Source organism: Eulemur rufifrons, chromosome 7, assembly GCF_041146395.1.
Source record: "Eulemur rufifrons isolate Redbay chromosome 7, OSU_ERuf_1, whole genome shotgun sequence".
Lineage (NCBI taxonomy): Eukaryota > Metazoa > Chordata > Mammalia > Primates > Lemuridae > Eulemur > Eulemur rufifrons.
The window spans coordinates 72,246,697-72,261,598 of NC_090989.1; the positions used below are offsets into that span (position 1 = coordinate 72,246,697).

At 42.0% G+C, this 14,902-nt stretch overlaps 1 protein-coding gene across 1 annotated transcript in view; it reads left to right on the forward strand.

Moving 5' to 3' along the window:
• Positions 1 to 7,498: 7,498 nt before the first annotated feature.
• FGF12 (fibroblast growth factor 12) overlaps positions 7,499 to 14,902 on the forward strand; it is a 227,084-nt gene continuing 219,680 nt past the window's right edge. Inside the window, exon 1 of the mRNA XM_069472776.1 lies at positions 7,499 to 7,697. Coding sequence (XP_069328877.1) covers positions 7,499 to 7,697 — 199 coding nt within the window. The remainder of the gene's footprint in view (positions 7,698 to 14,902) is intronic.

The window sequence follows — 14,902 nt, forward strand, 5'->3', positions numbered from 1 at the left end:
GGCCTAAATGTGGAGGCTGGTAGTTGGTCATAGCAGAAAGCTACTCTCAGGCTATCAGATTTTAATAGATAGATTGAATTCAGGCAGATAATTTTAGGAACCATCAATAAAGCAAAATAACCAACTTTGAAATGTGGAGGCTACCCTTGAGTTAACTGAGCTTGTTTCCTGATACAAAGAATTATTGTTCCGTTCTTCACTTTGGGATGACCTACGTACCTATTTGACTTAAAAAGCTGGGTAGATGGATGGATGAATTAATTCATTTATTAAAGTATTTACTGAGTATCTGCTATGTGCTAAACACTATTTTAGGCACCGGAGATATGAAATAAACAAAATAGACAATGTCCCCACTCTTATGGGTTTTACATTCTAATTGGGATCTTCTAGCCATTTTTCTCTGCTAGAAGGAAGTAGCACCTCTGGATTAATGACATGAAAATTAGAGAAAGGCTAAAATGATAGGCATGTTAGACCTATTGTTACAGGTCTTCTAATATCCTCAATCCAGCTGTGAAAGAAAATAACCAAGAGCCAACCATCTTGTAAGTGGTATAAGCTAAACCAATATACATTTTTAAGGAATGGAATGGAGGGAATGTAAATTTATCTATTTATAAGTTTCTTTAATTTCTGTTTTGATTTAGTTTCCCTATGTGTTTTTTTTTTGTTTTTGTTTTTGTTTTTTAATAAAGCTCAACTTGAATTACTGAACTAAGAAGGAGAGTGTTTGAAGGCCACACTCTTGGAATCAAAGAGAACAGAGTACCCTCTCATGGCCAAGAGTGGCAAAACCACCATCTTAGCTCTCTGAGCCAGAAAAAGGTAAAGGCTACAGAGGGAGAGAATTTGGGACACTTGTATCCCCCCAATTCCAACAAAGAATGATTTCTTTAAGGTCATTCACAAGATGTGAAACTCTGCTAAAAGCCAGTCAATGAAAGCACACTTGACTTCCCCATTTTTTCCCTCTATGTGACCTTAGTTAGAGCAGTGGAGACATTGAGGTCAGAAGGCCTGGATTAAACTCATAGATTCTCACTCATTGATTGTGGGACCCTTGGAGATCACATCACTTACCAGAGTCTCAGTTTCTAAGATTAAGTTAGCATTATCTCCTGAACTTTCACTATAAGGTTGTTAAAGATTCTCAGTGAGATAATACATGGAAAGATGATTTTTAAACAGTAAAGGGCCACACAAATGACTATTATATTATGATTTTATTGATTTTATTACATGATTATAATTATCCATGGTATTATGTTTTTAACTGACATAAAGTATAACAGAGTATAAATGGGAAGCTCTGGAAATAAATTACATGGGTTTGAATGTACACTCTAGCATTCTTAGCTGGGTGATCTTGGTTAAGCAACTTAATCTCCCCGTGTCCTGGTTTCTTCATTTTTAAAGTGGGGATATGGCAGAACCTACCTCATAGAGTTGTTGTAAAGATTCAATGTATCAATAGTTGCAATGCACTTAGAAGTGTGCAAGGCACTTAGCATTAGCTCACGTTAGTTTTATCTTAGGTTTTCTTATCAAAGAAGACATTCTGTAAAACATTGAAAGTTCTTCTATTTGGGCAATGAGGATAACACCCTTCATATGTGTCATAAAGAGGATTTAAATCTATTCTCTTTTCTGTTTTGAAAGATGACCAAAACTAGACAGACATATAACATGTAGCAATTCAATTGTTGAGCTGTCGAATAAAGCACCATGAATAAATTTGCTACATAAAAGAATTCACAAATTATTAGAAAGTAATTGTTTATATTGCTTTTGTCAGCCTATTTTAACTGACAATCTGGCAGAGAAAAGCAAATGGAAGTACAGCCACTGTACAGGATAAAATTCATGGAGAAAAGGTGTTTATCTACTTGCTGTGGCAGAGTCCAGTGAGTTCATATTCACCAAGCTTTGAGTCAAGGGCCTGATCTCAGAGCAAGATGATGTATGAGCGGAGCTAGACTTCTTTGTGTTCCTAACAGACAAGGACATTGACAATATTCCAGTAATGAAAATTCTGTTTGCCATTATAATGTCAAGGTTAATCATTCATTTCGAGTAAATTTTTAGCCTTCATTAAATGCATTATGTCCAAGAATGAATGATGATGTGTATGAATCATAAGGTATGTTTTCTTCTGTTTTTGGGAAATCTGTATTTTATAGCAGACATTTGATTTAAATGTCTATTTTAAGGACAGAATGGTCATTATCATACTTTACATTATTATAATCTTTGAACCTTGCAAGAGCCTAGTTAGTTAGGTACTGTTAGTACTATTGTCATTTATCTATTTTGCAGATATGGTTTAGAGAGGTTGAATAATTTGTCCAGTAGCATACAGCTAGTGGGTGCAAAAAACAAGAGCCAAATAAGATCATGATGTCAGGAACTGTAAGCTTGTTGAGGGCAGGAGGAATGTAGAGGTGTATAGAGTTTCCCTTGATAACTGACATAGAGCCCTGGATGAAATCTATGCTCAATACAATGTTAAAATGAATATGCAAAATAGTCCTAATAGTTAGATTTGGGAGTTGGAAGACATGGCACATGAATAAGCAAAAGACAAAAGAGATTTCATGTTTCTTCCTTTTAAAATATAGAAATGATTATGACTGTGTTTTCTTCGTTTGTCTGGAGGTCAGAAATATAAATATAACTACATAATTATCCTTTCAATGTGCATCTGGTAGCTTTCTCCAAAGTAATTAAAACTTCTTCCAAAACTTCTTCCACTCATGATGTCTTCAGAATTTAAAAAGGAATTTCTTCAGTTTTTTTAAAGAAAGATAGCATAAAAATCAAGGTATTGATATCCCTGAGTATATCACCCTTTAAAATACCTGGCAGTTTAATCTAAATCACCAGTTATCAGTAGGCTGATTTAATTTCATTCCTGATCCCAAAATGCAAAGATGTTGGAAATGTTCTAGCAAACTTGGAGGAAGAGAGATTTAGTGACCTGGGTAAGAAAGTTATGGATTTCTAGGCATAAAAACAATTGAAGTATTGTTTCTGAGCTCAATCTCCATGTACTTAGGTCCTGGGTAGTTTAAATTTCTCTATACTTACCTCTTCTCACTGGTGAAACAGAGTAAATGATGCTGCTGAGGACTTGGGCTAAACAGCTAAAAAGCACTCTGACAACAGCAGCATGAGTACAAGCAAAAAGTAAAGTCTTTGTTGTGTGATCAAATCCAAAACACCACATTCTTTTAATAGAGATCTAAAGACAGAAATAATGTTGCTTTCAGGAAGCTGGCATTGATTGTTTTTGTTCTCTTCTTTAAATGCCTAACTTGATGTAGTCATGTTAAGACAGAGTGGAGAACTTCAAACAGCAACTGTTACCTGCTTTTTCAACTTTTCTCATCACTTTCTTCTTTCCTATGCCTCTATATTAGTTACCTTCTGCATCAAAACATCTTCATTTCTCATAAACCTGTATGAAAAAAATCAGTGACACAAAGATTAAAGAATACATATTCTCTTTCCAGGCCTTTTTGCGGGGTACAGGACTGCAATTCTGAGGAAACATGCCAGATTTTGAGAATCTGAGTTTAGTTCTCTCTTCTAGTACAGTCTACATTACAACATATATTAAACTCTCAAACTGTGACACCTGAAAACTTGTTAAGAATTCAGATTCTTGGGCTCTACCCATACAGATTTCTGCTTCACGCTTTGAGAGAGCATCAGGAATCTGATGCATTTTAAACAAGCATTTCAGGTGAAGAAACACTGTCATCGTTTCTTTATTCATTTGGTATTTTCATTTTCAAAAATGCCTACACATACATATTCAGTTCTGTGAGGTAGATGAGAATGATTATGCCCATTTTGAGGATAAAAAAAGACTCCAAGGTTAGCAATAATTTCCTCAAGGCCTCATTATATACACCCCTGTTGCCTAATTCTCTGGATACTCCCTTTAGCTAATCTTTTTCTGTTTGGGTGTTTAATTGCAAAAGGCAGGGAGCCCCTCAAAGCTAGCCAGTACTATCTGTGCTTGCCTTGCTCAAGAATTAGACAAGTCTTTCGGTGACCAAGGAAGGAAAATAATTTTATTTGTGGAATGTGAACATTTTCCTAATTGACATTGTTACCAAATTGATTTTAAGTAATGTCCCTTGCCCCATCCGGATGCACTTTTGAAAATGCATTCAGCTTCACTTTTGGACAAGAGATGTGTGTGTATATCTTTTTCACCTGTCTTGTTAGAATCCCACGGATGAGTCTACCGTCCTCATTCAGCCACACTAAACTGCTGCAGAGAATGTGTACTCCCATTGACAGCTGGGATCCCTCCCTTCCTCAGGGTGTCTTGCCTATTAATCCTCATCCCAGCTGGCTGTCCCAGGAGCCACTATCTGCCAGCCTTTGCTTTGCCCAGATGGCATCCTGGAAGGTCCAGGCCCCCAGGCATAGTAGGGTTGTTAGACCAAGACTCAGTACTTGGTCTAACCATCCTCACAGATATCAATCCTTTTCATTGCCAGGTGAATCTCAGCTGGGCCTACATGTTTGTGCCCACATCTAGAGAGCTCCTGGGGTCCCTCTGGGTCCTATGTCCATTTTCAGTAGCTTCCAGGGCCTGCATTTTCATTGTCCTTTATTGGGCATGTTTCCAACATACACCTGTCTATGCTTGGAAATCGTACATTTTTAATCCTTTGGTACTACCCTGGATGCTTAGCGAAGTGACTGTGAAGGAGAGAGATTAAGGATATTTGAAGACATATTGAGGAGAAATTGTTAGCATACCTAACAGCCACTCCCAGACTTTAGTGTGACTGGAAGGTGACTACTCCTTCATACTACATTTTAACTTGGAGGACTCCTCTGTTAAGTTTCTTAAACAACAGCTGTCATCACAAGCACTTCTGGAGACCTGATTGCACTCTAAAGCTTGTTGACTGCCTTTGCACACGTCACTCCCTCTTCCCACCTCCATTCACCCTTTGTATAGGTTGCTCACTTGGTCCCTCTCTTTAGGGATTGAGCCTGCTTTGCAGCTTTCCAGATAGAACCAAGAAATCTGGGTACCAAGGAGGAGGAAGCACTTTTTCCTGTTCCAAAATGAGCTGAAGGTGGAGACCATCATGAGGGCCCAAGAGGCCATTGTTACTTTCTCCAGTGTCCAATTCCTTCCTTCCCAGAGAATTTTACGTGCTATTCAAGCTTACTGGAGAGAGGATGGACTGCATTCTCTTAGCTCCCCTCTCCCCCAAACCCTTCTTTGTGCACTCAGGGTCCTTTAACCTGCCTGTGGTTGTTTCTCTTGTGGGAGGGACGGGATAGAGCAGACCCGAGCTGCAGTTCCCTCCGTCTGCCTCTGAGAATTTTTCATCCAAACCTCAATCACGTAGGATTGCGTAGAGAGGAGAAAAGGGGAGAGACAGAAGACGGGGGGGGGGGGGGGGGGTAGTGACGGGAGGGAGGTAGGAAAGAAGGGAGTCTGGGAACAGAGGGCGCGAGAAAAGGGAGCAGGACCAGAGCGCGCTGCGCTTCCGTGCGCGCCAGGAGCTCGGCCCCACCTGGGCGCTCTTCCGCTCTCCCGCGGGTCGGCAAACGGTGTGGGAGAAACCCTGGCTGCCGCCGGCTCTCCGTCCCACCCACCGTCTCGGTGGCTCTCGCCCCTGCCAGGAGTTTCTTGCGGAGCTGGCATTCCAGCCGAGCGAGCCGGTGGGGCGGCGGCGGCGCCCGGGAGCCGGTGCGGTTGGGCGCGCGCAGAGCCTCAGCCCATGAATGGGACTCCGCCCTGAGCGCCCCCTCCCGGGCCCGGGGAGGCGGTGGCTCGGCGGCGGGGGGCGCCCAGCACGCCCGCGGCTCTGAGCGGCCACCCGCGCAGCAAGTTGGGCGAGTTGGCGGCCGCTTGCACCTGCCTCCTGGCCCTGGTCCCTGAGTCCGCGTTTGGCCCCAAGGGTCCAGGTTGCGTGCTCTGCCGCCTCCCGCCGTAGTCCCGGGGGCCTCGGGGCCCCGCCTGCGCCCCCGGCGCCAGACCGTGGTGGGCAGCTCCGGCCCGGAGCCGCAGCCGCGGCGAGTCGACGTCGCCCTCAGCCAGCCCCCGCCCCACCCGAGCGGACGCGCGGGTGTTCGCAGCGCGCGGGTCATTTCCTTCCTCCGCCGGGATGGGCGGCGCGGGACTGAGTGATCGGCCTCGCGTCCGGCGGGTAATCCCCATCTGATCTGCTGCCTGTGAGGTGCCGACTGCCGGGGCGCGCCATCCTGGGGGGCCCAGGCAGCGCGGCGATGACCTGATCCGGAGCCCGCCAGGGCGCCCCCTCCTTCCCTCCCTCCCCTCGCTCCCTCTGAGCCTGTGCGGAGACCGGCTCGGCTCGGTGCGGCGGCCCCCGGCGGACCATGGCGGGGAGCTCCAGTTAAAGGCGTGTGGGCGCCGAGCTGGAGAGGACACCTTCGGCATCGCTGCCTTTTGAGGGGGCTTATTTAAACTACTGAGTCATTCCAGATTTAGGATTCCCTAAATAATCACCAACTGTGCCCGTCTCGTGCCGGAAAGCAAGCGGAAAGAGAAAGAGCGCCCGCTCTTGGGACCCCGCAGACCGCCTCCCGGGTTTCTCCCCGAGGGGTGCTTGGCCCTCGAGGATCTCCCTCCCTCCCTCCTTCCCTTCCCCCTCCCTCGCCTCCCGCTCTCTTTGCAGTGCTGCTGGCCGGGAGCCGCGCTCACCGCCCCTGGAAACCTCTGCCCCCACCCCGCGCCCCTACCCAGACTCCGGGTAACCGCTCCCACTTGGCGCCTCGGAATTCCAGAACTCGGGTGGCCGGCCCCTGGAAAACCGCAGCCGGCGCGATGCATTCCGTAGACCTCACCCAGCCGGGACGGACCTCCTAATCTCCAGAACTGCGGGCCGCAGGGAGTTAAATTGCTGCCTTCCTCTCCTTCTCTCTTGCGGTTGGTGGCTTGTTTTCTAAAGGAACGTTTTATTCACTTTTTAGTATTTTCTACCGGGGTAGCGCTACCCGTCTCGGTCCAGACTCTGCTTTGTAAACGGGTTTTATATGTATGTATGTGTAGATGTACTTTGGACATCTTACAACGCTTGCGCCTCTCCAACAGGGGCACGGCTTGTTATTTTGGACATCCTTCGTTCCCTTCCACTTGGTACCCCGAACGCAGTGTGACTAAACTCCCCACTGCCCCTTGGACGCGGATCCCCTTGGGGTGCAAGTTTGGGGAGCAAACGTCTACTTCGCAGGAAGGCCTGGGACCGCCCCGCCCCCGCTGCCAGAGGTTGGGGAAGTTTACATCTGGATCTTCACACATTTTTGTCGCCACTGCCCAGACTTTGACTAACCTTGTGGGTGCCGGGTTTTCGGTACTGCAGCCTCCTCAAATATTAGCACTGCCTCCCCGCGCCTGTCCTGTCCCTCCCGGCTGCCGAGGTCCTGCCCTCTCCCGGCGGAGCGCGATTCCGAGAGCGCAGTAGAGCCCGGGGCCTGGGGCCCGCGTTGAGCAGCTATGGCTGCGGCGATAGCCAGCTCCTTGATCCGGCAGAAGCGGCAAGCGAGGGAGTCCAACAGCGACCGGGTGTCGGCCTCCAAGCGCCGCTCCAGCCCCAGCAAAGACGGGCGCTCCCTGTGCGAGAGGCACGTCCTCGGGGTGTTCAGCAAAGTGCGCTTCTGCAGCGGCCGCAAGAGGCCGGTGAGGAGGAGACCAGGTCAGTAGAAGCCCAGAGAGTGGGCTCCCCAGAGGCCGGCGCCCTCTCTACCCTTCCTCAGAGCACCTGAGAACACTCATGGGAGGGAACCAGGATCCCTTTCTTCCATTCTGGCCCCTCTTCTCCTTTCCTTTTCAGAAATCTCTTTCAACCACCCTGTCAGTTAATAGCTTCTTGTCCCATGTTCAGGAAAGCACTTTTTACTTTGTTCAATTTAGGGTTTGACTAGGACGAGAGAGTTATATGTGTAGATACACCTAGTCCAAAATAGCCTGTAGAGTCCTTGAGGGCAGTGACCACCTCATTCATTCGTTCATTCATTCTCTTTTCTTTCTCTCCCTTCCTCTCTGTCTCCCTCCCATCCATCCATCTATAGCGTAAAAGTACTTGTACTGCCCACTGAGGACCTAAAGATAAATAAAGCTTTCCCTATGTCCCTTGTGATCCGCAATAGACACTTAGTAGACACCAGATGAACTTAAATTTGTTCTCTTTTTCTAACTCTTCTTCCAGCAACACATGGTATTGCATCTTTCAGACATCCCAATCAATTTCTCACCTTTCCACTTTCCACATGCCCTTTCACTTCCTTTTACCTAGATCTCCTTTTCCTATTCTTTTCTTCCATTTATTCTCATGGTTTCCAAGGACTCTGCTCATTACTTTTCTGTCCTATTACCGTTCTTTGCACACTCATACTTACTTTTGGGACATTTAGGGAACAAGATAGTTTCCACAGTTCGGCCTCAGGGTGTATAAAGAAAACTTCAGACTCATTAGAGATTTTCATGGCATGGCCTTTCTGAAACTAATTCTCTTCTGAGGGCTTAAACTCAAATGATTGCTTTTTGATATGTCTCTATTTACCAAGGGAAATTGGATACCTTAAATTTCAGTGTGATGATTCCCAGCTCAAGGCAGGCCAGTGTCCCAGCTTGAGAGAATGAAAACAGAATTGCAGAAAGATCCGTGCTTCCATTACACTGTTGATCCTCTGGGTTGTGGCCTCAGACTCATTTGCAATCTGCAGATATTGGACCCTTACTGTGGGCAAGTGAAGGGAAATACGATTTAGAAAGGAAGCCTGCTCTGTGTAAACCAGTGACCAGTGCAAACTAGTTGACTAGTTTTTCTCTTTGCAACTCTGTCTGTGGTGTTCTTTTGGTTTCCGGGAATGAGGCATATAGGCCAGGTTCATTGGGGTAAGGAAAACAACTTGGGAAGTCTGGGCAAGTGGAGCACACAATTAGTTTAGAAATTTGAGATTAAGCCTTGGAAGAAGCCATCCCATTTCATTTTCCCTTGGTTTATCATGACATCGTCCACTTTATACTAGGCTCATTTTCTTATTCTGTGATGACTATAAAGTAGTAGATTTCAGGAGTAAACAAAAATAATTATGATCCCAAGGTAGGAACTATTAAAGTCTCTGTTATTTTACATCCAATTAATGTAGCCTGTTCATTTTATAAAACTAGAATTATATCTGCAAAGTAAATAATTCATATTGGGGGAAAATAAAATCACTTGTTTTGTTGTGCAGGGATCATTTATTTGGAGGCCTTCTTCTCTTGGGGCTTATGTGGTCTACAGGGAACTTTAAGGCTCTAAACTCAATATGACTGTTATATCTCAGTCTCTGAAGTATGTTCTTGCACTCTACTTGGGGTAATTATATGATTATGTTTTTGAGTTAATCCTACCCAGCCCCCTCAGCTAAAAATAAAGTAGTAAGAATGATGGATGGATTGTATTTGTGAATGCATGAGATAAACTCACCTGATCTTGGTTGATTTGGAGATGAGCAATGGCTTACTTTGCATGGCTTAATTTGCATGACTTAATTTTGCATGGGAAGGAAGGAATACATTGGTTGCTTCCTATGACTCTTTCCTTAGTATATCATTAGAAAATAGAGAATTAGAGAGGATTTCTGAGTTTATGTTCTTCTTCTTCAGTGTTCATGTCATCTTCTTCTCCTCTTTGTCTAGTTAGTGTTCATCTTAGCAGGGAACATCCTGACTGGTGACTTCCTTTAGCTAAAGTGTCACAGTGACAATTAGGCAGAGAGATGGTAAGACCTGCTAAAACATTCCCAGTGCAAGGGCAACATGAGTGTGTTTGTACACCACAGACTTCAGTTTGTTCTGAAGTTTAGCTTAGAAGAATGGGAGTGTGGTGTGTGGAAAAGCTTTTTGGGAAGATGATAGTGTGCTATTATCCTTACTAACAAAGCCAAATAATTAATCTGTTGATTTGCTGTCAGCAACCATGATTCACATAGCATGGGATGAGCCTATTTATAGAGAGATAGCACCTTCCACATCTCAATTCGGGAGAGGATTCTTTGGCTGGATTGGCAGGAAGTTGCTAAACACCAAAAAGAAAACTATTTGAGGGAATCTGTTTTATAAGCCCTTTGATGTTGTGTTCACCTGATATTTGAGCTATTCTTGAAACCACTAGCCTTTCTAAGCCATATCATTGTGAACTACAAACTGAGTCACAAATGGTAGAGTGGTGAAATGGAATAACCTGTCCTGATAAAGAATTTCCACTCTGCATTTCTGTCACTGAAACACAGGTTTCATTGAACAGACTTTCTAGGAGAGTGAGTCTGAGGCAGCGAGGCCAAGCCAAGTATTAGATGGGAAAAGCCACGGTTGTATTTCTGATTTCACGGCCCATACCTTCAGTATCTCTGCTTTTCTTTTCTGGCATATATCTGTTGAAATCTTATAAACATACTAGGGATTCTGAAGTTATGGCAAAGGCCTTAGATTTTAAAATTACCATAACATGGAATAAAAACATGGGAAACAGCAGACTAGGATCTCACATCACACAGTTCCAAGGCCACGGTGCACAGCGGATGCTTTGTGAACACTATCCCTGGAGCACAATGTGATAACATACTCTGAGATTGTGCAGTAAAATCCTTACCTTTAGGGATGAGAAATCCTAGAGCCATAGCAACTTTGTGGTTTATCTAAGGTTACTCCGCTAGATTGTGGCAAAATTGGGATTAGAACTGGATTCTTTTTTGTTTGTTTGTTTGTTTTGTGTGCCTTTGAAACACAACACAGAAAAAAGTAGTGTGAAGAAGAACTAGATATCTTCTGTCAAAGGATGGAATTATATATAGGGGTTGGAATTAGTATTATCATCATCATCATTGTTTTATAGTTATAACAGAGATAGGGTAAAGTAGAAAAGGTAACTTGTAGAAGATGGCTTAGGGTATAAAAGGCAATTCAAGTTCAGAAATGACCACCCTATGTAGCCAGGATGCATTACTGAGAACTATAGACAGCACAGGAATAGTTAGTCCCTTAGGCACTGTGTGGGCTGTAGCTCTTTGTATATGAAATGTTGGAGACCCTGTACTGGCAAGTTGGAGGAGGTCATTAAACCATGAACAAGCCTTTAGAACATTTTTGTTTGTGCACTTTGTAATGAAGAGAAGAACATTCTTACAGTAATTACTGGAATCATTGTTTATGTGTGAAATGCCTATATAAGCCATAGAATATTTACTTAAATGTTGATACCACTTTATTTGCTGTATCTAGGCTATTAGAACATCTATATGAATTACATGGCTTATTCGTGTCCAACATTTGCTTTATTTTGAATAGAAACACTTGTACAAATGATTGAATCCAAAATGGTATATATTTTGGCTCAGAAGTTACTGTAGGTAATGGGTAGCATTCATAATCAAAAAGAGAAAGGTGTTTATAGGATTTCTGAATGTCTGAGCAGCCATGAACCTTGGAGGTCATCCAGTATCACCCCTTCACTTTTCAAAGAGAGCCTCTCTGGAAAGTACAGAGTAACCAGATAAGTCTAAATCTAGGTATTTTAAGTGATTTGGGTGTTTTTCTTTATTAGTTTTCTATATAATTTAGTTTCTTCCTTTAAACATTAAAAAAATCATCAACCAGGAAAACTCTTTCACCTAAAAATCTTTAGGGATGTTTTATTATTTAAGTATTTGGTTTTATTTGCCATTTCTTATTTTTTTAAAATTATGGTATATAATTACACTATATGAAGAATTTAAAAAGTGATTGTAATTTTACCAAATTTTGTTGATTTTCATTTATCTTATTTTTTTGGAATCCTTGTTTCTGATATTATAAAAATTGTGGATATTCAAAATATTTCAGTACTTTTCTAACTTGTTTTGGTGGATGTATATAGTATTTGACAGTATACTCATTCAACATTTTTAATATAAAATGTATCTTTTTACATAGAGGAAGAAAACATAGGAAATAGAAACTTTAAGAAGAAAGATGACAGCAAAGGTGAAATAAGGAGTAATCATGTGATCTATGGAATATAAATTATATTTTTATAAATTGAAATAATTTGGTCAATGTATAAATCAGAAATAGATTCATATGACAGGTGATATTTTATGTTTACAGCAAGTACTTTGACTGTGTTTTTGCTTTTAAAATATGACTCATGTCTCAACTACAAAATCAGCCTAATTAAATGATGTTTGGCTTGATGTTTGTTAAAAAAAAACAAAAACCACCAAGCTTTTCTCTTCAGAAACCCACCCTAGGGTTTTGATATTTTGTATGTGTCTTTTTAATACTATTTTCTCTACAGCAGTGCATTCTCATAAACAAATTATGTTTCCATTGTAAGAACATTTTAAAATAGCAGGTGTACTATGATCTCTTGATTTCTTTCATCTCACAGAAATCTCATGAAGCCAAAACTCAGGATTAAATCTTTATGGTTTTAATGAAGTTGATATTCTGGAACAGAATTAGAAAAACAGTTTGTAGGAAATTAAGCAGTCTTTGTGTTTGAGAAAACAATAGAAATGTTTTGGAAGACCTTTAGAAACTAACTTTATCTCATAAATTTGTATTTTAAAAAGTCCTGGGCTTACTCATATAGCACCATGTTTCTTTTATTCTTGGTGAGAGGATATTTATGCATGGATATTACATTGTAGATTTGGTTTGGGAAATTTGTTAATAATGACTAATGTTTTTCTTGTCTGTTCCGTGAGTTCACCATCATAATGTATATTTGCTATAGACTTTTCCTCCTAGAATTATTATAGATTTTATGAAGACTCTCAAAGATGGCTTTGTTAGACAAAAGAGACACACTTAATACACTACATTTTGGATTTTACCTAATGGCTTACCCATGGAATTAACAGAACTTTTCCTTTCCAAAGAAAGGTGCACCACATCTAAGGGGTTCTTATCCCAACGCCATCTTCTAAGCATCTGTGAGAGGGAGAGGACTTAGAAGCAAAATGTCTGTAAATTAATCATATATACTAACAAATTTTAGGAACAACTAACTTGACTTCAGGATTTGCAGAGTTTCCTTACAGCTTTTACTTCCTTTATTCTTTATAGCAATCTACTGAAGTATAAATAGTTAGCCCCATCTTAGAAAAAAGAAAACTAAGCATGAAAGTGGCAAGAAGACTTGTTCAGGTTTATAGAATCAGAAAGTGACTAAGCTGTCACATGACCCACAGTTCCCACACTGAAGATCATCTGTCTCTATCTTCTGTGCGGGGGGCTAAGAAGACCTGAATCTGAATAACTTAATTTGATTCAAGTCTGGGAAACTATTGTTGGGGGAAATCCAAGGAAGAGTTCAAGAAATGCGGAACATGATTAGGTGGTTTGTTTTGCTCTGTATATGATCTAGAGCCCCAAGAGAGGAGGAGTGAAGTGGAAAAGCGGATGGAGATCTTCAGGCCAGTACTAAAGAGGCAGTTTTATGGTGATGTTGTTATGTGCTGGGCTCAGGCTCCTGGCTCGGATGTTCTCCTCTGCATGCCAGGAGCCTCAGAGATACCAGGGGTTGCCACTTGGGACACCTAAAGGACTTACTGGGAGACCTGGCCCAGAGGGACAGACTTTCTTCACTGTAAACATAAACAATTGCTTCCGATGTTTTTGAGGGTAAAGAGGTTAACACTGAGTTAAGGAGAGCCCTGTAGGATTGCAGAATGATTAAGTATGTGGACGTTGGAGCGGGATCTGAATTCAAATTCTGGAGGTATTATTTGTAAAAACCTTAGGGAAATTTCTTAGTATATTTGAGCCTCTGTTTGCTGATTTGTAAAATGAAGATATTAGTTCTAACATTTGGTTAGGAAATGCCTCTTTGAGGAAGAATCATTTAAGCTGAGCTCTGAAGGATGAGACAGGCAAAGAGGGGTTAAAGAACATTCAAGGTGGAAGGGAACAACTTGTATGAAGATTGATGTGAGAGGGAGCCCAGTGCTTTTGAAGAAACTAAAGTATAGCTGGAGCAATAAGAACAAGGGAGAGGGCTACCGGGGATGTTGGACTGCTTGGCAAGGACTGAATTGTGCAGGGCCTTGAAAACCCCAGGAAGGGTCAGCAGTAGGGGGTGATATAATGTGACTTTTATTTTTAAATGGGCACTTTGGCTTTGAAGAAGAGAATGGATTTCAGGGGAGCCAGAGTGGAAGCAAAGGGAAAATAAGGAGGCTAGTGTGTCAGTCTGGACCAGCAGTTCTCAAAGTGTGACACAGACCTTGAACATCTTTCTCTGGATCCACAAGGTCAAAACTGTTTTCATAAAAATATTTCATTATAATACTAATTATTTTCTTTTTTCACTTTGCTGTCACAAGTGTCTAGTGGAGTTTTGTGGGGACTGTGTGATATATCCACAGTCATCTGAAAAGGGTATTAAAATTTTCCTCCCTTTTCCGTGTGAGGCCAAGTTACCTTTATGTATGTGAGCCACACCAACACTTCACAAGAGATTGAATGCAGAAGCAGATTTGAGAATCCAGCTGATTTCTATGAAGCAAGACATAAAAGAGTTTTACAAACATGTGTATACAGTAGTCTTTTCGTTAATTTTTTCTTTGTTTTGGAAAATGTAATTATTTTTCATTAAAACAGGCTATGTATGTTAACATTTAGTGGACTTTTGTTATTTTGAATAAATAAATATTTGAAACTTTTTTTGTAATTTCTATGTACAGTAAATATTTAGAGATAGAAGCAACACAAACAAGAACTCTGGGATACTCAGTAATTTCTAGAAGTGTAGGGTTCTCAAAAAAGTTTGAGAACCATTGGTCTAGGCTATAGATGATGTTGAAACAATATGAGGTGGTAGCCTTGGATATAAAAGAGTGGGTGGAAGTAGAATGAGCAGAACCTGATAAG